The following is a 23,793-nucleotide window of genomic DNA, read 5'->3' as shown; positions in this document are numbered from 1 at the left end:
AACTACTGCTCCTCTCTCATTCACCCCGCGATGAAATCAGTGATGGAGTGGGAAATAAAAATGGGAGGCTCAACTCCCAATACTTAGTGCATATGATAGATGGAGAAGCTTCACTCACCCAGATGTTCCCTTCCACCGTCACTGGAAGAAATGCTGCCCCTTGGGGTTTTAAGAAAAATCAAGATTTTTTTTTTTTTTCCCTCTTGCAGTGAGAGCTGCTACTTCCCTGCTACCAGCAGCACTTGGCTAAACAGAGAGGGAACTGCTGAAGGTTTGAACCTTGTGGCTGTAACTCACCGGGGATTCACCCCTTTGTACAGAACAGTCCAAAGAAGGGAAGAGTTTAGTACAGCAAAACGAGGTGAGTCCCAAGGGAGAGGTGAATAACAAAATCCAAGACTCAAAGCTGAGTCCTTACAGGGTATCCACAGCAGAGCTTTAACATCAAAATCCTGAAAGCTTCCTGAATGGTGTTTCAAAGGGAATGCAGACATGATCCACAGTCCCACTTAATCCCAGGGTGAGGTTATGTCTCCAAACAGCTACTGCACCTCATCACCAGGGGAAGGCAGCAGCCCCCACATACCTTTGGGGGTTCCTGCCTTAATCTCCCCAGCAGTTGACAAGATGTTTCACTGTGTGCAGCCCTATGGAGTCAAACGCCCCTTCTGAAATGACAGGCATGTGGGGGTACAGAACCCTGGCCAAGGAGCACAGGTACCTGCTGTGACACAGGTATCAAGGATAAGCAGATATCCAGAAGGGAACACCATGGAAGGGCCTTATAAAGCCACCAGTGGCTCCTGGGTAACAAGGACTAACTCTGTGCTGCTGGCTGTCTTCTGAGCCCCAGTGCTGCCAGCCAGCTCCTGCCTGCTCCTCTATGCTGCTTTCAGAGATTCTGTGCTTCTGCTATCAGCAAAAACTCTGCCACGTGACATTAAGTCACAATTATGAGACAACTAGAAACATTCCCAACCCCAAAACAGGTCACCTGAGAAGACTGAGCCTGCAGCAACAGCAGAGAAGGCCTCACAGGACAAATACACATTGTCCCAAAGGCACCTGGCCCCAAGGAGACGTGGTCCAACCTCCCAAAAGCCCAACCTCCATGAGTTCAGAAGAGCAAGTCATTGGCAGCATCTTACCTCCTCTCTTTGAAGACCGTGAGGACTTGGAGGAGGTGGACCATTGTTTGGTGAGGGACCTGCCGGAGGCCGCGTCGCTGTTCGCAGAGGCGTCCTCGGTGTCTGCAGGTGACCCCGCGCTGGGCTCCACGTCCTTCTCTGCAGGAGTGTCTTTGACACTGTGCTGCTCAGGGTCATTCTCACTGCAGAACTGGGCCATCTTCTGGGCCAGCATCAGCTGGGCCTCCTTCTCCAGCTGCCGGATGTCCTCAATGGTGAGCCCATACCACTCGTCCTGCCAGCACCAGGCCTGTCGGTGGGCCCGGACCATGACCTTCCGCAGGCCTGTAAAGCCAAAAGGTCCCTGTCACCACAGCTACAAACTGCAGGAACCAATGTGTTCCCCTCCCAAAACCTCACAACACCATGGCAGGGACATTACAGTGACATCCAGCCCACAGTGCTGCAGTGAAGGACCTTCACACAGTCAGGGTGGCAAACTGGTCACTTCATGTACTTTATCTCCTCAGTTGTTCCTCATCAACCGTGCACTGAAAAATCAGCCACTCTTCCGTCACTGCTTTTAACCTGGAAAGAGATTTCCTAATTTTGGATGGAAGACTGTCCTGTGGCTGCCTGCTCCACCAAGGAGGAGCCACACATAGACCACAGTTTCAACTCCCTGAAGTTCTAGGAAGTTGTAGCATCTGGATCCAGTCTTCAAAGTGAAATATGTTCCCAGGAGTAAAAAGAAGAAAAAAAAGAAGAAAGAAATTTTTTTTTTAATCCTGCAGAGTTTCAAGTCATTCCTTGATGAATGCTCCACAGCCCTCCCCAGGTGTTACATGACAGAAGAACATCCCACACCAGCAGCGCTAAGACTAAAACCTTTCCTTTCCTTGGAAACCTGGTTTCTGCACCTGGTTTCAGTATCAGTAAAACAGCATCACAAATGGGAGCTTCTGAGATAATGGGACAGAAAACAAAGTAAGGGAGGGAATAAAGATGCTTTATTTTGCAGATACCATCTGTCGTCGGCTGCAGGAGAAAAATGGAGTGGGTAAAGCCAATTTAAAATGTTTCAATGTATCACATATCTGAAATGAAGAACAGCCTCAGTATCGACACACAATGCATCTGACCAGGCAACAGATACTCTCCTCAAGACTTAGACTCACTAACATCATCACACCAAGACTTTTAAAATGTGAGAGTCACTCAGGACTTTCACCAATATTATTCCTTAAAAGCTCACAACAGGCCAAAACTCCAAACTGCTATTTATTCCTGACGTGATCACACAGCAGTAATGATGCTTTTAAAGCTTCTGTAAATACTGACCAACTGATCCTCAGGAGTCTTTCTGATAATAGATAATCAATTATTATTGCCCCCTCTTTAATTAATAGGAAACTGAGGCAAAGATGGGTTGAAGGACAAGCCAAAAGCCCCAGTGGGATTTGTTGTCAGTGGGATTAAGAGAGCAATCAACAGGCTACATTAGAATCATTTAGGTTTTGCAAACTGCAGATTGAGCTCTCTAAGCACCACCATGAGGAAAGACATCCCTCATAAGCCACTCTCCATCTCCAGGAGCATGGCCCAAGGGGGATGGTCCCACCACATGCAGGGTTTCTAAGGTGCTTCCAGCAACACAGGCTTCTCTGTTGTACAGAAAACCTTAGATCCCACTACTGTCACAATTTCTGTGATGCTCAGCCTAAAGATCCAATTTGTTTTCAGCAATCACTTTTTGTTTGTTTGTTTTCTTAAACACACAAAAAGCATATTTTTATATATTTATCTCCTTCCAGGTCTGAGCACTTTGTTGTCTGTTCTGCTCTTTCATCAGTCCTTAATGCCACCAGTCATCCCAAGCCAGGCTATCAGGAGGAAATGGCCACTGAGATCAGCAGCTAATGCCACAGACCAGCTCAGCCTGAAGTTCATTTTCATTTACACACCAAGATTAAATCTATCAATATTTGATGCATTTTGCTGACTGACTTTCAGAAGGAAGAGGCAAGTTTGAGCCAGCAGAGTGTGACCTTCTGGGGCAGAATGACAGCCCTCAGCAGCTAAATTCTGTTCAACCTGAGTTGAGATTCAGAGTTATTTCCCCTGCCAGATTACTTTTTGCAGAACTACAGGAGAATGTTTTAGCCTCTTCACCTCCTGTTATGATTGACAACCAGCAGAGCTTAAAGACCAAGATTAAATTCGCATCACATCCAGACTGAAAGCCAAGAAAACATTTCTCTTGCACAACCACCCTTTGGACTTCTACACCCACAGTGTCCACTTCTACCTTGCTTGGGACACCTTGAGAACAGACTGTGATCAGACACAGAAGTGAATGCTGCTCTTATCCCAAGGCTTCCCCTGTTCAAGGGCTCAGCACTCCACTCCTGCTCCTGGATCCAGCCTTGATGAATCAGTGCACCAACTCCTCAGAAATTCTCTGTGTAGAGGCACAGATGCCACCAACCACATATCTGTGTTTTAATGGACTAACATCACAGGGAACATGAAAACCACTTGGGGGCAAAAAAAAGTCCCTTGAAGTTCCTCTCTGCCTTCTTAGATCTCAAAAATCGCCTGCACTGCTTCCTGCCAACCCACAGACCTCCCCATGTGCCCTGCTCACATCCCTTTCATTAGGCATCCCAAACCGCCCTTCCTTAAAGCTTTGCTCCTTTGAAAATAGGATGGCACTACAGGGCTTCACAGCTGGTGTGCCTCTACCCCTCCAGGTTAGTTAAGAAGTCCAAAAGACAGATTACTTTCCCAGCATCTGGCTTTCACCTGGGATGTGCCAGCAGTGCTGCATTTCTCTTTCTTAAACACAAGGAGAAAACCTAGGGGAGAATGAGGCTGTGCAGGTACAAAAGAAATGGAAAGAGAAAAGTCATTGCTTGCAGAAAAGGCTTCAGTGCTAGGGAAGAGAACTTGAGGGGCTCCTCTGTGCACAGCAGTGGGCACATCACTGAATTCCTGCCCAGCCCACAGCTGCAGCCACCCAGCAGAGACCCAGGGAACTCAAGTTCCCCACACAGCTATAGGGAGCCAGGATCCAGCTACAAATGACTGACCTCACTTGTCCAGGCACTGCTTCCCTGCCTGCGCAATGGAAAAAAACCCACAAGTCTCAAAGCATTTTTGTATCAAAATCTAAGAGAAAAACAAGGTTTTTAGTGAAAAGTGAAAAGGAGGGAAGACATCAGACCCAGGAAAGAGTGTAATTGGGAAAAACTCTCTTTGTAACAGATGCCCATCAGGAGAGTGCTGAGGGAATCTGTGGCCCAGCTGGCTTTCCTTTTTCTCCCTGGAAGGAGAGAAGGTGTAAATATGTCCTGCTCAGCCAGAGAAGTCCCTGTCACACACTGCCCCAGCTGCTGCACAGTTGGAAGTTTGCCTTGCCAGCAGGTTCTCCCCCTCCACCCAGCATGTCCCAAGCTTATCTGAGCCTTCTTCCCCAGAATCAGAGGAAAACCCCACAGCCTTATCAGGCACCTCACTGAAGTCACCCAGAAAAAATGGGAAGAGGTTTTTGACAAGGATGCAGGTACCAGCTGATTATCAGTTGTTAGGCAGACTGATAGACTCTCCAGAGTGCAAGGCTTTGTTTAAAAAAACAAACAAACAATACCATCACACATGCACAAATGTGCAGGCTGAGTTCAGAGCAGCCATCATCATGTGTTGATTTAATTATTGTAACATTTCCCACTGTGCTATGCAGAAAGATCATCTGTGAAGAGCTGAGCAGGGTGAAAACATTTAAATCATTTGGTTTCCAGCTCACCACTTCAACAACTCAAGAGGCTGGTTGAATCCATGAGGTGCTGACTCCTGTAAATGATTTGTGGTGTTGGACTCCATCATACAAAAGGAAGTGTAAATGACCATGAGACAAGTCAGGACAGAGAGGAGTCCTCATGTGAATTTAAAAAGCTTTGGTCTGTAGATCTGGAATTGTTTTTCAACATGAAATAAAAACCAGTAAATGTAGTAAGAACTCAGTGGAAATCAATCAGAAAACCCACCAACAAATTCTGCCCCAAATGCCCTCAATATCCAAATGAAGCAACTGTTCAGATACCCACTGACTCTGTATCCAGAACCAACCTCCCAAATAATTTTATAATGCACTGTCACAATTTCCTTACAGCAAATACAGGATGCCTGATTGTCCATGTGCAGCACTATTTCCCTGACAGTCACACCAGATCTCATAACCTCGTCAGTACAATCCAACCAAAGGCCACCTGCAGTTACATCTGTTTGCTTCCCTGCCCTCCCTTGCTCAGAATCCTCACAAAGGAAAAAGCCTGTGGTCACATCATGCCAACTGCAACCTGCCTCCCCTTGGAAAGACAAAACTCTACCTTTGAGATCCAGTGGGCAGTGGATGAACTTAGTCATTTGAGTGCTTTAGTGAAGCCAAAGCTCTGCAAAAGACATTTCAAAAACCCCTTCACCACTGTGCAGCAATTTGGGCATATTTAGCCTAAGACACAGTGGTTTAGACAAAGCTCCAGTTACTGGGATGGAACACACTTTGCCACAGTATATAATTAATAACCCATACACAGTCAACACACTTGTTTAACAACAAAAGACTCAGAGCCCACATGCACCATTAGGAAGCAAGTGGGAGCAGAACATTATGCAGTGCCAGTCCAATTAAACTTAAAATCTATGGGAAAGGAGTAAAAAAGCATACAAATATTACAGCCAAGTAGACTAATAGCCCACAATCACAATTTTAGTCTGTGTCTCAGGCTGTCAAAGCACTGAGTAACTGTCCAATTAGTCATGGGAAAGAATGGCTGCTGTAGTCAGTATGAGTGAGAACGTTTCAACATCGTCCCCCAGAGTTCCTCCCTCTGTGCTCAGCAGCCTTTCCACATGGCACAAGCCATCCATCACTTACCTCAGACCTGCTCTTTTTTCAACCCATTCTCTAATTTTAGTTTGTACCACTAAGCTTTGCTCCCCATCGGGCAGAGTTCGGATCCTGCTGTTTGCTTCTGCTTCCGTTTCCTTTCTGGCTTGATGACCCTGCACAGGGTGGGCTAATTCCCCAAGAAATAAATTTGCACTAGTTGGGAACAGAGGAACCAGGAGGAAAATGCCAAGGAAGGAGGGGCTGATCCACCACAGTATCTCTGGCTCCTGGGAGCTTGGTCCACCATCAGCTGCACAATGCACAAAGGTCTCCATCTGCTTCTGGCCACCAGCTGAAAGCTCCACACAGGGATGTGCATCTAAGCTTGGTCAGTCCTGTTGTAACCACGTCTTTCCAACTCAACCATCCTCATACACTGCTGGCTTTGGTACAAATGCTGTGGCACTTTGCCCACTCGTGGCTTCCCCATGGCCATCCCAGGGCAGGGGGAAGCCACACAGCTCCTGCAGATACCCCAAGCTTTTGCTTTCACTTTTCACTCACTCTACTTTGTCTTGCCTAAAAGACTTTCCTGATTTTATGCATCTTAACCACTTTGAAAAACACTATTTGCCATCTTTATAACAGAGTGGAAAAGCTTTTGAAAGGCAGACAATGAGCTGGCTCTGCTCTCTGCAAAGCCTCAATCAAGAGGGAAATGGCAGGCAATCTTTCACAGAATACAAAAGCAGTGTTTAGAAGGGACCACAGTTTAATCTGTGCTGAACACCTCTGAGCAACTGGAAGAGTCACGAGCTCCTTCTTCATTTAACAGATACAATGGAGTTGTTATTCTGCCTCCCTGTTTTCCAGCATACACGAAATTAACCCGTGTCACCAAAACACCAAGGGAGTTCAGTGCAGAGAGGCCCTTGTAACACAGTCTACAGCAGGTAAAAACTTCCATCTCTATGTAAAGAAAAGCAAAGGAGCTTTAAGAAAACCTGTGAGCATTCAGAGAGAGGTGCACACTATTCTCCACTGCTCTATCAGTGTTTTTCACATTAGCTTTCAGGAGCACAGCATGACTGCGAAGAGCTTGAGAATTACTTATGCTAGAATCAGGCACTTCATGAAGACTTGTCTATCAAGAGCAGAGTTGTAGAGGTCATGCAGGAGGATTTGCTGTGTACAGGAAGGTGGTAGCATCCTCTACACAGCCTTTCTTTGGCCTTCTCTTTGCCAGAGGACAGCCAGAGCTCTGCCCTTTCAGATGAGAACGCTCCTTTAAAACACTATTTAGGTTTTCCACTTGGCCATAGATCCTGTCATTTGTGGCAAGGCTCAGAAACTGTATCAGCTGTTTTATAGATCTTCTGCAAAGAACAAATTACTGCCAGCACTGCCACCACCTGTACTGTCTCCACTTAGTTACTCCCAGACACATCCAATTCCTCCTTAAAAGCCCTGACCTAAGAATGATGCATCCATCAAAGCAGGACATTTACTCACAACTCAGAGCCACACAGAGACTCACCAGTCCTGTCATGAGGCAGGAAGAAAACAGGGATGCCCCAGAGAGTGGTCTTCTGGAACCACTCAGGACTCACAGGGAAGTGAAGCTTATTTCTTTGGGCAGCCCTTCAGGATGGATTTTGGTCACAATAAAGAAGACTGGCAGAGTTTTAAAATGATCTGGCAAGTTTATATTAAAAAAAAAAATTAAAAAGAGAATGCAAGATCTTGCCTACACAGGACTTGAAACCTTTTCAGTGGGTACACATGGTTTGGATTTGTACATACCATGATTATAAGTGATTAAATAACAGGGTTTTTTCTGAGCTGACCCACAGAGCCATCAGATCTGAGAATCTCTTCACAGACATGCCTTGGAATGTGATGCATTGCACATACCTCACCTTCGTGTTTCAATTCAGTGGGAACATTAAGGAGTGAACTCTGCAAGACCATAAATACTCACCAACATCGTGGATAAAGCGCTCGATTTTCGACTGCATCCCCCAGTATCTGAACTCCACTTTACACAGTTTATATGCACACATGATGGGGTATTTCCCAGGGTTGTTCTTGTACTCTTGAATCCAATCTTCTGAGAGGGGCCCTCTTTTAGTCTTCACTGATTTATACAGCTTTGGATCCTCCTCAGCTTTGTATTCATGTGGAGGGATAGGATCTTTAACAATATCAATAGGATCTACAGAAAGAGAATGGAAACAGTTAGACACTTCCTTTTCCTGAGCGAAACAAGAAAACACCATTTTTCATGAGTTATTCCTGTTTTAGTAAGTACCAGAAGCATTACAGCAATTTAGTTTCTTTTTTCTTACACTTAAACAACTGATATTTAAATTGTTTATACACTGCTGCTGGGCAGAGATCAGCTCTGCCAGAGGAACGAGCACACACAGTTCCAGCAAACAGAGGCTTTGCTCCAAATAGATGTTTTTGCCCACAGTAACTGCAGATCCACAGCACTCTGGCAGCCCTGCACACTCTGTCTTTCCAGCTCCACACAGATCTGTTGCACATTCCATCTTCCAGCTTTTCTAATATCACTCCCAGCACTGCAGCTGTCTCAGCCAAGACAGTTAAATACACCTGCCCTGCTATGGAATAGACATTACCCATGGAACAACTTATCTTTGGGTCCATCAGATGAGGGGACTGGTAACTCCTCATTTGCTATTGTTAGACCAGATGTACTGTGGAAAGCAGAAAGTTTAACTAAAGTCCTAATTGACAATCCAACAATGGAGAAGTGGAAACTGCAGCGGGAGTGGAGTGAATGAATGTATTTTAAAGACCTGCAACCCCCGGAGCTCAGCACAAGCATCTGAAGTTTGGACTGAAGGGCAGGATCACACTTCCCAAGAAGTGACAGCTCTGTGACACCTCTCAGTGCAGCAGTGGGACTCGAGTCTGCTCAGCAGTGAAAGCCTGGTCAGACAGGCCCAGGAATGAGGACAGCTGAAGTGAAGTACAAAAGTACCTCTTTGAAGTACTTTTGCCTTTTCTCATTAATTCCTTACATTAACTCAATCTTCTAAAGACAGCTGTGAAGTGAGTGTTAACCTGCATGAGGGGCAGGACTAAAAGGAGAGGGAACAAAATTAAATGCACCTTCATGCTTCTGAAGTGCAGATAGGAATCATTTTCATATACGTGAAGCAGCCACACAAATAAACAGCAATATTTTCACAACTCTACAGCTATTTTTTCCTCTTCTGTGGTTATTTCTACTCAGTACCCCCAAATTCATTAGATGTTTCACTTCTCTTGGGAACTACATATATAAGATAGAAAAGTATCAGCTTAAATTTGCAGATGGGGGATTCAAATTATTTCCATGGGATTTACATCAAGCCTAGAAGAGAATTGTGATATCCTCACCCCACTTGATGTAACCCTCTCTGCAGTGACACTGACAGGGATGCAGGTGTGTGTTTAGGGGGGATGGACAGGCAGATGGACACACCAAGAAAAAAAAAAAAGGCAAAACTAAGGAAAAAGTGGAGGAAAAAGGCTATTCACCTAAAATGGTTTGTCTTTTTTCTGCAGCAGAAAGGTTGAACACGTTGTTATGGTCTCCTGGGTCAGTTTTGTAGTACGTCTCAATATCAATAGAGAACTTCTCCACAAAAGGACATGTGTACCTGAGAGCCAGAACAACACAGCTTAGAGTAAATCAGCCTCAAATCCCAGCCAGCCTTCTCATGTTTTCCTTCATATATACCTAAAATACCAACTGCACAGGTTAAAGAGATTGTTCTTTAATAACTTCTGAAGACAGAAGCTCACCAGTTTTCAGCAAGGAGATAAATTTTGGGCCCACTACATAGAAAGTTATGACACAGATACTGATACAAGGACACCCTGGAAATGCACCTGTGCAAGGAGGAAAGCTGCCTGGAACCTATGGCAGAATAAAATATGAACTAGTTCTGTGCACCACCAGGGTTCCTGGCCAACTGATTGACTCATAGGCATTTCAAGACAAGAGAGAAAAACTGACTGGAGGTGAACTTTAATCACGTAAAAGTCAGGCAGCTCCATTATATTCAGTCACTGGCAACATTCCACACGCAAACACTGACTCCTCACCTTCCCAGGATTGATGTTACTTGCAGAGACCAGCTAAAACAGAACGAGGAAACTTTTCTAGATTTTTCATAAAAATCAAAATACCCATTAAAACCTTCCTATTATGAAAGATGACAGGAATATCAGATTTGTAAATCCGAAAAAGAGCAAATACTCTAAACCGGAGTAACTGGCACAAAAACTATTTATTCCAGGGTATCTTGAAGCCCTCCCTGACAAAATCAGCTGAAAATCTGGAGTCCCAGAGGGCTCCACAGAGCCTCTGGCTCTCTTCCCTCCTCAGGGTGAAAACCATAGGATGTAGTTTGTTATTTTCTAGTTAAATGACAGTTCCCAGAAAAGCACTGTGATTATTTATTTATTTATTAAGGTTTTTCTTTCCCCCGTACAAACGCATCCTGTCTTCCCTGATGATATTCAGCATGACATCTGTCCCAGCACTGTGCACATTTATAATTTCCCTGAGCTTGCAGAGATGTGCAATGTTAAGCAGAACACACAGTGCAGGATACAAGACTAAATAAGAACCATTCACAATTCCCCAAGCGTTGACAGACAAAACAGCTCCACATTTTACAGCAACGAGCCACAAACTCTCAGGTAGGTGTGCAGTCAGCCCAGGCAAACTCCTGAGATCAAGCTCTGCACAGGAATTTTAGGATTTGACCCCAGTTGCTCTAAAGGATATTACTGGAGAGGGAAATGCCACTGCCAGAAAGTGACATCAAGCCCTCTGTTTAACACAGGGAAACAGCTGTGGATGTTTTGCCCAGTTTTACCTTGTCCTTGTGTAAGGATAAGCATTCCAGGACTCCTCTTCGACGCGCAGAGCTGCCTTGGGCAGTATGGAGCGGAACCAGCTGGGGATGTGCATCCCGATGTGGTAAACCTTGTGCGTGTACTGCCCGCTGCCCCCCGGGCCATCCACGTAGGGCCTGTTCTCCAGGATCTCCACTCCGCTGCCTTCCCCACATGTCTCCTCTCTGCTCTTTTTCTGAAAGAGAAATATATAACAAATACATCACAAAATGTTCATTTCCCAGGGCATCGTACACAGACTGAGCTCTCAAAGCACGTGGACACTGGGGATGGTTTCTAGGACTCCTTTTGAGCAGAGCAGAGCTGTAGCAGCATCCCAGCACTAAGATTACCAAACCTACAGATTATAAAGGAAACATTAGAGACTCACCTGGCTAACATAGAGATTTGATTTATTTGGGACCTCATGAACATTTCCATTTGGATGCTCAGTTTGAATAGAGATGTAATGACACCTCAACTCCTGTTCCTGTACCAGGTAACACATTGCACTCCAAACCTTGGCTCCAGCTGTGAACCACCCAAGAGCACAAAAACCTTTTACACCAGCAGATGACACAGCCAAGGGGAGTTTGTCCAACTTGGCACATCCCTGTGGTGATGTGTCAGCATGAAGAATCACACACGCTCTCGGTGCAGCAGCATCTCAGGCTGGACACCAGGAAGAATTTCTTCAGTGGAAGAGTGGTCAGGCATTGGAGCCACCATCCCTGGAGGCACTCAAGAAATGACTGCATGTGGCACTCAGTGCTCTGGTGGAGCTGACAAGCTGGGAATTGGTCACAGGTTGGACTTGATGATCTCAGACGTCTTTTCCAACCTCAGTGATTCCATGATTACAGTTATAAAGACTATTCTATGACCTAAACCCACAGGATTTGGGGGTTTGTTGCATGTTATCTGGCCCAGCAGCAGCTCTCCAAGAACAGCTTGGAGACTATGCTCTGCTAATTAAGATATTTAGAAGAAACAACCCAAGTTTGCCAGAACGATCACTGCACCCCCTGGCAGCCTCTGCGTTTTGGCTTATTTGTAGGACTGTCCTTCAGTAAGAAACCTGGCAAAAAATCCTCAATAAAAAAATACTAATTTCAGTGCTTCTAAGATGAGCTAGAGGCAAACCAAATATTTATTAATTTTTCACACATTTCAGCAGATTGGATGATGTATAACCTCCATCATTTCCAAACAACAGATTCATTCTGTTAGCATTTTGAGATTATTGTTTGTATTTGAGAGCACAGTACTTCGGAAATTAAGGGGAGTAAAAAGGAATTTCATACCAAGACTCAACTGTGAAATATAACACAATAACAATTCCTCACTTTTGGCATACAGACAATTCAAAGGATAACATGGTTTAACAGAAATTTTTTAATAAGATGCAAGAGATCAACTTCTTATCTTTTGAGGACAGGATGTTAAGCCAAAAGAGCTGTTTAGAAGTAAATAGCCCTGTTTGTAAAGAGCTCTCAAGTGATTTTACATTTAAACAACTGTAACTGATAAACCTAAATAACTGACAATCTAAATAATCACTTTTTCCTGCCCCACAAACTGCTGTAGAAAAAACCAGAAAAGTACTTTTTTATAGTTTATTTCTAACACTCAGCTGGCAGTTCATTAAAGCACACATCCTCTTCTAACAAATTACTGTCTTTCAGTTCTTATATAAGCACTGACCAAGTCCTGTACAAATATTTATGACAATAACATTAAATAATCTTGATGACCCCAAAATCTGGTTAATTCAAAGGTCTCAGAAAAGGCAGTAACCCAGCCAGCACAGTGCAAGTGTCAGACAATAACTGCACAGCATCTGCTCTGAAGAGCTGATACAAATTATAGAGATTTAGAGTTTTATTATATGGCAGAAGCACATGGAAATCATAAGCAGAGGGAAGATGAGTTTTCTTCATGCAAAGTTATTCAAAACTCCCTTCTAGATTGCACAGTTACAGCAATTCCAGTCAATTCTGCAAGTCCTCATTTGGGACCAAAATCCACTGAGGAGTTTTAGTCACTATCACTCCCCACTTCACTTTTCCCCGTTCAGCCAGTTTTAACAGAAACCTCTTTGCATGAAGATGAGCTGCCTGGTTCTCACCCTGCAGAACCCACAGTACTGGTCAATTTTTGCTGTACATGAACAATTCCACCAGCAGCTTTCCCACACGACCTGGAACTGGTGATGCTCTGATGGTGGGAGATGGGAGGGTGGCACAGTGTCATTGTCCCAACACACTGTGAAAGAAGGAAGGAAGAAAGGAAAATCCAAGTTCACTGAGACTTTCTGTGAAAGTCAGTTCACGTCCCACTTCTGATTTGTGGTTATTTTATTCACTTCTGTGCAGCTGCAGCAGACTGCAAACCCTATTCTGGGAGCAGGGTGTGCTTCCTCCTCCAGCCTTTCCAGATGACCAACTTCAGCCCACAGCCTTTGTCACCCAGTTACAAACCTTAAGCAAATTTTGGTCCTTCACATTCCTCCTACTTGTCACTTATCTACATAAGATATGACAAGGGCAGCAAGAACATTTTCTCAAATGAATGTGAAATAAGAGCTGCAGCTCTGCTGACAAAAAAAAAAATTTAAAAAAAAATCAAAGATTATATCCCAAACTATCTTTAGAGCCTTTTGAGTCAGGCCAAATTTATACTCATAACACAACACACTGCTGGGAAGGATAGTACGATCAAAGAGAAACTCCCCAGGATAAACCCACACAAAGCTGCTTCCCAGCCCTCCAGGCTCTGGCACTTAGCAGCTGGCTTGTTGAGAAGACAACGAGCTGCAGGGAAGAGAAGAAGGGCCAAGAGTCAGGAGAGGTGGTGAACAGTGCAATTACTGACCAGTCAGAAAGACAAAGAGAAAATATGTTTCTCACGTAATAAAAATAAAGACATCAACCACATGCACTTGCGAGACCAGGATGGTACTCTGGGCATAAGAGGTGCTGTGAAAGTGGAGCACTTCTGGGAATGAAGAGCAATTTGCTCTGCAGCCATTGCAACCTCTCCATGCCACTGTGCCTGAGCTACAGCCTGGAGAGGGCTTGTTACAAGGAATTTGTCTGTAAACAACAATTAAAAAATAACCATCGATTAGGTAAACATTTGGCTTGAAAAGTGCGTGGCAGGCCCTCTCCCAGGAATATCTGCTGGAGGTGCTGATGTGCAGGCACTTTAGAGTCAGTCTTGAAGGTTTCCACCTCAGAGAGTAGAGACTTTATTCAGCCCATTACCTGGGTCATTGCTACTTGCTACTGACAAAGCATCTTCCCCCCTCTATAAATATCTGAGGAATGGTACCCAACAAAACCAAAGAGTAGCTAAAAGCCTTTATATGCAGGTTATCTAACCCATAATCACAGCAAACCATGTTATATGGTATTACAAGAGGAAATCCAGTCATCCCTTTACAAGCCCCTCTCTCCTGCTGATGACACTCCGTGTTCTGCACAGCCCCATCAATAGCTTTTCAGGACAGATGGTGACACAGATCCCTTCTAGCTAAAGTAATAGCATTAAATTACTCATAACAGGGAACCCAGAGAAGCAGATGCACCATGATTAGCAAGAATGCCAGTTACTTAAAGGCTTCTATGAAAATAAATCTCTTGGCACAGCAGTATAGCATGGGACACAGCACATGACCTCAGCATAACAATCACAGATGAATAATTCCCATGAACGTCGCTTAACCACTGGGCCAGCCTAACCCCATTTATCATCTGCCCTTCTCCACAGCAGTCAAACAGCTGTAAACAAAGCCTTCCACAGGCAGGTTCATCAGTTCTCAGATCTTCCATCTCCTTTCCCAGTTACAAATGTCTGCCCACCAGAGCACACCTTGCAAAGCCTTAGTCCAGCAAACAACCTCTCCCAGGTGAACAGAAGCAGGTGACTCAATGCAATTTGTTTGTTTTTCTAGTGGGACAGAGCTTCATAAAGGAATGATGGTTGATGGCAACAGAAACTTCCACAACCCGAAGAGTCTCAGCACAGCTGGAGGACCAGCATTCCCAGAACAGGAATGCATAATGCTGGATAAAACAGTTAGGATGCAGCTTATTGCATGAGAAGCTGGCGAAATACACAAGTCAGGCTGTGTAAATTAAGATTGCCTCGTAATGTTTTGCTTTTGGGGAATTAGAAGAAAAACAGCCCCATCAACCAACTCAGAAGAACACCAAGAAGAATATTAATCCTAAACCAGAGTCCTCCTGCTGTTCCTGCCCTGGAATCTGGCACAAGCTGCTCACAGGCTCAGGTCCACAAGCAGAGAATCTCTGCAAAGCTGACAGCAGCACTGCAAACAGCTCAGCTGGTTTAGTTTCTCCTGAAGTTGTCTGGTTTTATTGTAACTACTTTGAGCCCTGGAATGGTTCTGCAGACAACAGTAAGGATGGGGTAGGCTGCACAGTGATAATGGGTGATCCGGGCATGTTCTAGCTTTCAAAAATAGATTATAGCTACAATCTCACCTTGTTTACCACTGATTATTGCCTACAGTACAACCTCTCAATCTAAATATGTGAGACAGTGATTACAAAAGGTTGGGATGCTTTAGCTTCCTGATGAAGCTCTTACTTCCTTTCAGCAGTGCAGTCACACAGTGCCACAGGACCCACGAGAGTTCTGATTTGAGACTACTCCAATTATGAAGACTGACAGCATCACGCTTGCAGACTATCATCCATGGGTAAGGAAGACACGAATCATTGTCTGGAAACAATAACCAGAAGATTTTTTAGCGGTGCTTTTTTTCCTCCAGCTCCCATTTGGAAATGGGGTATTTTGACAGTCTGGACAAAACTCTTCTGGGAGAATGCATTAAAATAACACTGAACTCTCGGGATTTTTTTAGCCCACTTAGACACAGATAGGGATATGAGAAGGTTCCAGCTGGCTGATGGTTTCGGTTAACAAGGACAGCAAAGATATCTCTGTAACCACAGAACAAGAACATGACAGCAAATATCCCCAGAGGACCCTGCTAACATACTTGTTCATATTGTTGTGGCAAGGGACACTGAGAAAACATTCCCTGTGACCAATTAATATTTTTTAATTGTTTTGGATGCTAAGGCTACCACAAACACCAGTTAAGTCCCCAGAAACAGACCCTTCCTTTGGGAACCAGAGAAAGCGTGAAGTGCCTCACACAATCCATCAGACCACAAAAATGCCTGAAGCTGCTCAGCAAGATGACTCCTGCCATCACTGGAGAGATCTTAAGACCTGTTTTCACTAACCAGATCTGTTCTGTCCAGTTTTAGAAAGGCAGTAAAAAGGCGCCTAGGGTATAAACAGAATTTAGGCTGGGGGAGAGGAATAAACTCTTTCCTCTCAATCTCTTCCATATGCTCAGGGAAAAATAGTCCCAACTATCTCCAGTTGGACATTATTTAGGCTGAGGGACATTTCACTCTTACAATTGATTTTCCAAGGTGGCGTCTTCTTCGCACCACCAAGAGCCTTCCTTGCTGTACTCCAGCAGCTGCCCACCAGCCATCCTCACTCCCACCCCAGGCACCATACACTGAGGAGGTACCAGTGACACTGTGACTGGGACCTTGCACGTGGTAAACTTGAACAGAAAAGCTGGGAGAGGTTGTAAGGACAGCAGCCTGTCAGTCTCAGCCATGTAATTTGGCTTATTGTGGCAATATCAGCAGTCAAACACCACAAACAAACCAGCACAAAATATGACAGCACATTACAGCCATAGGCCCAGAATTAAACAGCACCTAAAACCAGAAAGCCAATGAGGGACACACTAGGAAACACCGAAAAGTCCTGGAACTAACGCTTGGTTTATCCTTAACAGGTTTTGCCAGCACAGGATTGCTGCACATGGGTAACATGTCCAGTGAGGGTGTGCCTGCTCAGGGTGTACCCGCTCTGCCTCCAGCCGCCTGTGCTGCGGAATGACTCAGCTCTGTGTTCTGTTAACCACTCCTTCACGAGCATTTGAGCTGACATCTAATTCATTACCAGCAATCTGCTTTCACCACCAGCAACCTTCTGCCTGCTGATGCAGATATCTGATAGACCAGGCCCCATCATCGTCACTATTTACTGCAGGTAATCAAAACCTAGGTCCTGAACTATGAAAACAAAGTGCTGGGTTAGCCTTAAAGTACAGTAGTTTCATACTTTCCAAGTTGTTATTTTGTTTTCTTTTCAAAATGTGCATGTCAAAGACCTGAAATGCTCAATTAAAATCATATCACCATAACCAGGACAAAACCTGAGCAAACAGCTTTGTTCAGAGTGAAAGAAGGGAGCGGAGCAGAGGAGATGGAACTATTCCATTCTTAGAGAAGCCAAGATGCAGAACTTCTCATCACATCAAAACCAACATAATTTTATCAGTGCACAACATGTTCTAAAAGCAAACAGGAAGTTACAGGAATTAAATTAAAAATAAAAATCACCCTTACTGTTATTTATGCAGGAGAGTGCTGAAGTATAACAGCACACACAACTTCTGGCTGTCAAAGGTTTTCATGCTCCAGTCAAAACAGCTGAGTTCCCTCACATTAAAGACGATGGAATCAACAAAAGAGCACCATTTTGAAGAAGGAAAAAGTAGCTTGAAGACACAGAGCTGCTGGCAGGGCTACATCCAGTACCCAGATCTTTGAATCCCCATTTCAGCATCCTAACTATCTTGTGACAGTGTTCTTTGCAGGGCTGGAGTAGGGATCTTTATCAAAATACAGCAAAACAGTCCTCAAACAGGGAAGCTTCTCTATTCCTGCTTTGCAAGAGTTGAGCAGAGTCTTAAGGGTTATATTAGAAAGACAATCTGAAAGATAGGCAGGGGCTTACCTTTAACAATGGGATCCCTGTTATGACAGGGATGGTTTTAACAGAACTTTTGAGCCTGCATTTTGTAAGGTCCAATCAGAAACAATTACATCAAGTCAGACTAGCAGTCCCTCAGCCACAAAACTGCTGGAGGACAGCAAGGGACTTGTGAGTTTTGCTCTTGTCCCTCAAAGCAAGGCTCACTCAGTCATGTCGTGCACAGTTAAGTCAATGGGAAAACAAATCCAACCATAACAGGATTCCCCGCTCTCCCCATTACACTATTCCTGCCCTTCTGGAAGCGGTGGACACCACAGGACTGTGTTCTTGTTTACACCATGAGCACCACGTTATGCATGCAGGCAACTTTAAACTGCATCCTGTGTTTCCATGGCAACGGGAGGGGCTGCATCAGCAATCCCCTGGATTTAATTTGGGCCATCCTCACTTGGGCTTCAGCTGCACAGCAATCCTTGCAGGGAACAGCAAACCAGTGATGTCACCAGTAACCATGGTGCCCACAGCTGAGTCTCCCCAGTGCCCTTTGTGCTCTAATATGCATCCTTCATGTGTGACAATTGCTTTAATCCAATTAATGCTGTTAAAAAAAAAAAAAAAAAACAACAAAAACCATGTAGGGCCATGTCAATACTTACTTCGGGAAGGAAGGTTAGTTTGAGTCAACAAGATAACGATCAGAACATGAGGCTTTACAATAGCACTTTGAGCCTCATTGCTCCAAACACACAGGAATGACCTGAAACCCCGGGGAGAGGGGAAAGAAATCTGTTCCTCATCAACGGCTTCATTAATAAAGGCAAAAGAGCAGCTGTTTTAAACATCCCCCTTCTAGGTTTGATCAATGGCTGGGCAATATTGCAGTGCTTTGTTCCAGCCAGGCATTGCACTGTCCCCGAACACTGATGCCTCAACAGCTGAACGTAATTTCTGATAGTAAGCATAAAGTAGTTACCATCTATCTTCCCAATCCAGCACTGATCAGCTGCAACTTCCAGGAAGGTTCCCTTTTGGGTCCTTCCCAGCTCTGCAGAGAGATGCCACCTGATCACTCCTGCCTCTGGCAGGGATTTTATGGGGGGAATCTTCCCTCAGGTTTACTAAGCAAGAATTGGGACTACCACACAGGCCTGTAACCACTCTCTCCGCTGCCTCCAAGGAGACGTCAAGCACACAAGGAGATGTCACCCAAGAAGGCTCTTCGTGTCAGGGAGAGGCACACAGAGAGCTGCACGAGCCAAGCTGGGCGTGCAGGAGGCCCTGAGGAAGGGACCACTCTCACCCAGGCACATGCACGTTACCTGCACTGCATCTGCAGCACCATCAGCACCAGCACTCCTGGCTGCTTCTCTTGTAATGGAACACATTTTTTATTTTTTAAAAAGCCCTAAAAGCTGAAGGCAGGCTGGGCTGTCAGCGTCAGGCTCCCGCAAGGCAGAGCAGAAACACGAGCAACATCACTTTGTACAAGCGTTGTAGGCACTGCATTATTTAGAATCAGGGCTAGGTATTAATGAAGCTGCTTGTACAAAACCAGGATATTTTGGGGACAATCAATTGTGCGGGGTTATAAAAAATTTACAGCATTAAGAGAACCTTTCTCATGGCCACTCATTAATCACTTTGCCTTACAAAGATGCCCAGTCATACTCCTTTAGAGCCAGGGCTGGATGTGCCAGAGGCACATGAATTAGGGATCACTTTATTATGGAGATACCTCAAACTTGTTTACCCCACATGCCCCATCTTTCAAAATGTCTACTACACTTCCAGCTCAGTATTTCATCTACTCTAAGTATTTCCTTGCGCATCTTTAAACTGATTTTTCACTGCATTAACTATTCCACAGACATTGTCTGTAAGAATTACTGTTCCTGGTTTAAAGGGAGGCAAAGCAAGTTGCCCATTACTATACTGTGAGTCAGAGACAAGATTTCAACTTGGGATGCTCTGGATCAATTCTAATCCTCTGACTACATCCCTTATACTTTAGGAACCCAATGCAGTTGTTCACTAACAATGGGCTGTGTGCTAAAATACTGCAGGACTGGCTTAAAGAAATCCCCAGAGTCTTCCTAATACTTAATTCATTACTTGCCTTTAGGTATTTGAAAAAATGAGAACCTAATCCCGGTCAACATTTCAGTCCTTCTTTCATAAGAATATAAAAATACAGAAGGAAAAGGATTTTTGACAGTCAGCAAGCTCAGTAGGATTGGCAGTGCTGTGTCCTACATTAAAATCAGTGCAAATCTGAAGTTTAAAACTGTGTTATAACATTATCTCAGCTTCATTCACCTTTGTTAAGAGAAAAAGAGCACATGTGAACCGTCAAGGCAACAAGTTCACTACCCTAAAATCAATCTTTTTTGGAATATCGTATGGAAACACAGACAATATAAGACAAAACAAGAAAAAAGTAGATGTAAAGGTGTTTGCTCCTTCTGTATGTTTTCCCAAAGTGATAAGCTGTATCAGTGTCACTGTCACCTGTGCAAATGAGACCTCAGGTCTGCTCCCACCAAACGTGACTGTACCACCCTTGTCCTCAAAACTAAACATCTGCAAGTGCCTTACTCTCCTCCTCCAGAAGGATGAAAATCCTCATGATCACAAAGAAAAGGTTACGAAAACCAGAGGAGGAAGAGATAATACAGGAGCCACAGGCTTTAAGGCTGCAGCACAGCAATCAGGGGAAAAGCTTCAAACCAGGTTTTGCTTTTAGACTTGTGAGCCTTCCAGGGTCTCTGAAGCCATCAGCAGCATCACCTGCTTTAGAACTGAAGCATGAATGTCTGTCTGTGCAGATGGCCAAGGCATCTGCATGCAGAACAAAAATAATCAGCCATCCAGTTCTTCAGTGTCCAGAAATGAAGGGTTAGTTTGCTTTCCCCTACTCAATGAGTCCTTCACCATCTGCTGAGCCTGCTGGCAACTGCCAAGTGGAGCTGAGGGTTTAAGGGACACGACTTGTGCACCTGGGTATCACGACAGGGCCTCAAGAATTACCACCACCACCAAGTAGAGTTTTAAGTCTGTTCTCAAAGATGCTTCCTGAGAGCTACATGGAAATGAAGGGGAAAATAGGACAGTCCAGGTGCCTGGAAACTGAGATGATGGACAAACCACGATCCTCCAGAAAGGAGGAAAGTGACTCAGGATACTCCATCAGCAGTCAGAACAGGAGAGTACAGCACACTGCAGATGTTTGGAACACACTTTGATTTTTCAGGGAAGGCAATAAATGCAAAGCCCTGCAGGACTGTAGAGGAGAGGCTCATGTTAAAACATGAGGGAAGCCCTCAATTCCCAGGATCCTGCCTGAGTTCAGCAGGCAGTGTTGAACAGATGGGTTATCATCCATGAGGTGCCTCAAACAGGGCCAGAGGCCCTTCCCAGTCATGGACCCTCAAAGTGATGAACAACAAAGTATTAACGCTACTAACTGGGAAGGATGATGCTGCATCTTAAAATAAGTCCCATCCTCAAAAGGTAATCACTAGGTCCAACACAAGAATATTTTTAAAGCAACTATTTTTGGAGGAAGGTCACAAATACCCAGAGAAATCTGTGTGGACAAAATGAAGACCAGAGTTATTTACAACAGACAAGAAAGCTGAGCACACTGATATAAAAATAAGTTTTAATAACAAGAGGAATTCTCTTGTCTTATGAAAGGGTCAGAAGGGCAGCAGTCTCTCGGAATCTCATGGCATATGGAAGCACAGTAATGAACATTATTAAGATGATAAAAGGACTGACCTTTGGCTAATAACATCCTGACAAATGCTTCAGGGCTCGTATTCCAAGCTTTTATGAAACAGAGACTTTACGCTAATGTGTGCATTGTTTCTGGGGTGAGGAGGAGGTGTATAGAAAGGAAGGCTCCCTGAACACACAAGGAAAGGATGCCAGTGTTCCAGGAAAGGATTGCTGTTGAGACAAAAATATGCAGGACTCAGGAGGGGAAGAATTAAGAGACCCTTTAATAAGATCTCTCTAATGTGTAACACAGATCCCCTTGTGCCCAACAGGATTCACCTCACAGAGACTGAAATAGCACACATGCATTGGATGTGATGTGCAGGCTCTGAGAAGACATCCAGGACAGAGTCCTTGGCTCAAAACTTCTGCAGGAAAAAACAAGTTCCTACAGATGGTTACAGTTGTTCCCCCCATAAACAGTTTGTGCTTCATGGAACTCATTCCAGTGCTCATCTCCAGTTCCCCTCTGCTTACTTTAGGGCAGGAGCCTGCAGCTTCCCCAGGTCAAACCACAGCTCTCCCAGTCCCATGGACAACTATCATTGAGTTCATTGAGAAATCTCTCACCCTTGGAAGCAGGGCTGGCTTTTAAATGTGCACACAGATTTCAGGAAAACGTTACATGAATAGAGGTACAAAGAATGATTTCACTGTTTTGAAATATTTTGCCTGTTTTATGCACCAGAACAAAACCAGGTCACAGCAGGAAGGAAGATCACTGCTTCTTAGCTCAGATATAAAAATGAGTATGTTTTAATTTGGATGTCAAAAGAGACAAAAACTCAGCAATGATGCAAAAAGGCCTTGTACCTTTGGAAAAGCTAAACCCAACTTCCCTGGAGCAAGCGCTCCCAACCTGGAGAGGCTGACAACACTGTGTGAGAGGTTTCCCATGGAAGGATATTGAAAGTCTGAAATTTAATAGAGAAAAACAATTCAGTTCAGATCTGCTAGGCTTCAAGCAAGTCGAGGGTACATTAAGTCCTTGCTGTAATGTAAAATTAACTTATTTAGGGAAGAATTTAAGTGCTACTTAAAGTACTGAAACCACTGACTGTAGATAATATTTCAGAAGCCAGCAGAAAGCAACTTAGGAGACTTTTTGCTCTCTCACCTCAAATTAAAAAAAAAAAAAATTTAAAAAGCAAAGCAGCAGGCCACTCATCTCAGTTTTCACAGCTTTATACACCAGCCTGGAGAACTTGTAGTTGTAAGAGGAATTACAGAGCAACACGGGCATGCACACAATGATTTATTGCACATCTCGCCTGCCCAGTGGCGCAGAGAACCAAGAGAGATGTGGATTATATACTGCACAATTTTAATTCTCCCATCCAGTAAACACAGCAAATATGAGAACAGCCTGTTCCCATTTAATGGAAGGATCCTTTGCTACTTGGGCATGATGCTGCTTACATCAAATCTGGTGGAAACTTTTGTTAAGACTTCTAAGAAGAAGAAGGGGTTGTTCTCTCATGATGATTGACCCTTCCACTGCAAAGCAAAAATCCACATGAAAAAGCCTTTGAAAAGTGATGACAGTACTACAGCTTGAGCCTGAACATCCCTCTCCACATGGCTTTGAGGCACCACTTCTACCACAAGGGCTCAGGGGAGAAGGGCCTTTTGGAAAACTTCCATTTGGACAATGCTGAAATCTAGGAAAATTTATACCCAGGCAAAAAAAAAATAGGCAGCTTTGTACCAAATGGTTTGGAATTTAACAGGAATTTTCACTCATGAGCTTGAAGGTAAACGAGTGATCAACTTCAAATATGTGCTTGAGGCTCTCTAAAACCCTTGAGGAACAATCGTGACATCTCCTTTTCCACTGCTGGAGAAGTGCTTCTCACAGGACCAGGCTGCCTGGTGCCTCCAGCAATAATACCACCACTCTGTACATGACAAATGTCTTAGAAATTAACCTTTTGCTTTTAAAAATCACTTCTCTTCCCAGGAACTACTTCAAAACATTCTGTTCTATATTTCAGCCACAAATTTCTCAGAAATGCCTCTTCACTGCTGCTTTGCACAGATATCTCAGCTTGTACCCATAAGGGGGCTCAACACACAGAACTTACTTTTCCTGTGGCCTCTTCAAGCGTTTCAGAGGAAAAATAAAAGGACAGACATGAAGCACTTTCTCATTCTCTGAAAAGGATGGAAGTCACGCTCCCCACTGCTCCTTCCCCAGTGCCTGTCTCAAAGACAAAACCTCCACTTTTAAGTCAA

General features: G+C 44.3%; 1 protein-coding gene across 15 annotated transcripts in view; it reads right to left on the bottom strand.

The window, feature by feature from the left end:
• PITPNM2 (phosphatidylinositol transfer protein membrane associated 2) overlaps positions 1 to 23,793 on the bottom strand; it is a 123,572-nt gene that overhangs the window by 34,656 nt on the left and 65,123 nt on the right. For all 15 annotated transcript variants that reach the window (XM_069030944.1, XM_069030945.1, XM_069030940.1 and 12 more), the window contains 4 exons: positions 10,920 to 11,134; positions 9,571 to 9,692; positions 8,000 to 8,233; positions 1,149 to 1,472 (listed from right to left, as the gene is read on the bottom strand). In XM_069030944.1, the coding sequence (XP_068887045.1) occupies positions 1,149 to 1,472; positions 8,000 to 8,233; positions 9,571 to 9,692; positions 10,920 to 11,134 (895 nt within the window). The remainder of the gene's footprint in view (positions 1 to 1,148; positions 1,473 to 7,999; positions 8,234 to 9,570; positions 9,693 to 10,919; positions 11,135 to 23,793) is intronic.

The sequence above is a fragment of the Aphelocoma coerulescens genome, chromosome 15 (genome assembly GCF_041296385.1).
Source record: "Aphelocoma coerulescens isolate FSJ_1873_10779 chromosome 15, UR_Acoe_1.0, whole genome shotgun sequence".
Lineage (NCBI taxonomy): Eukaryota > Metazoa > Chordata > Aves > Passeriformes > Corvidae > Aphelocoma > Aphelocoma coerulescens.
Note: the sequence above shows the minus strand (reverse complement) of the source record. Positions and strands in the feature narration are given on the sequence as shown.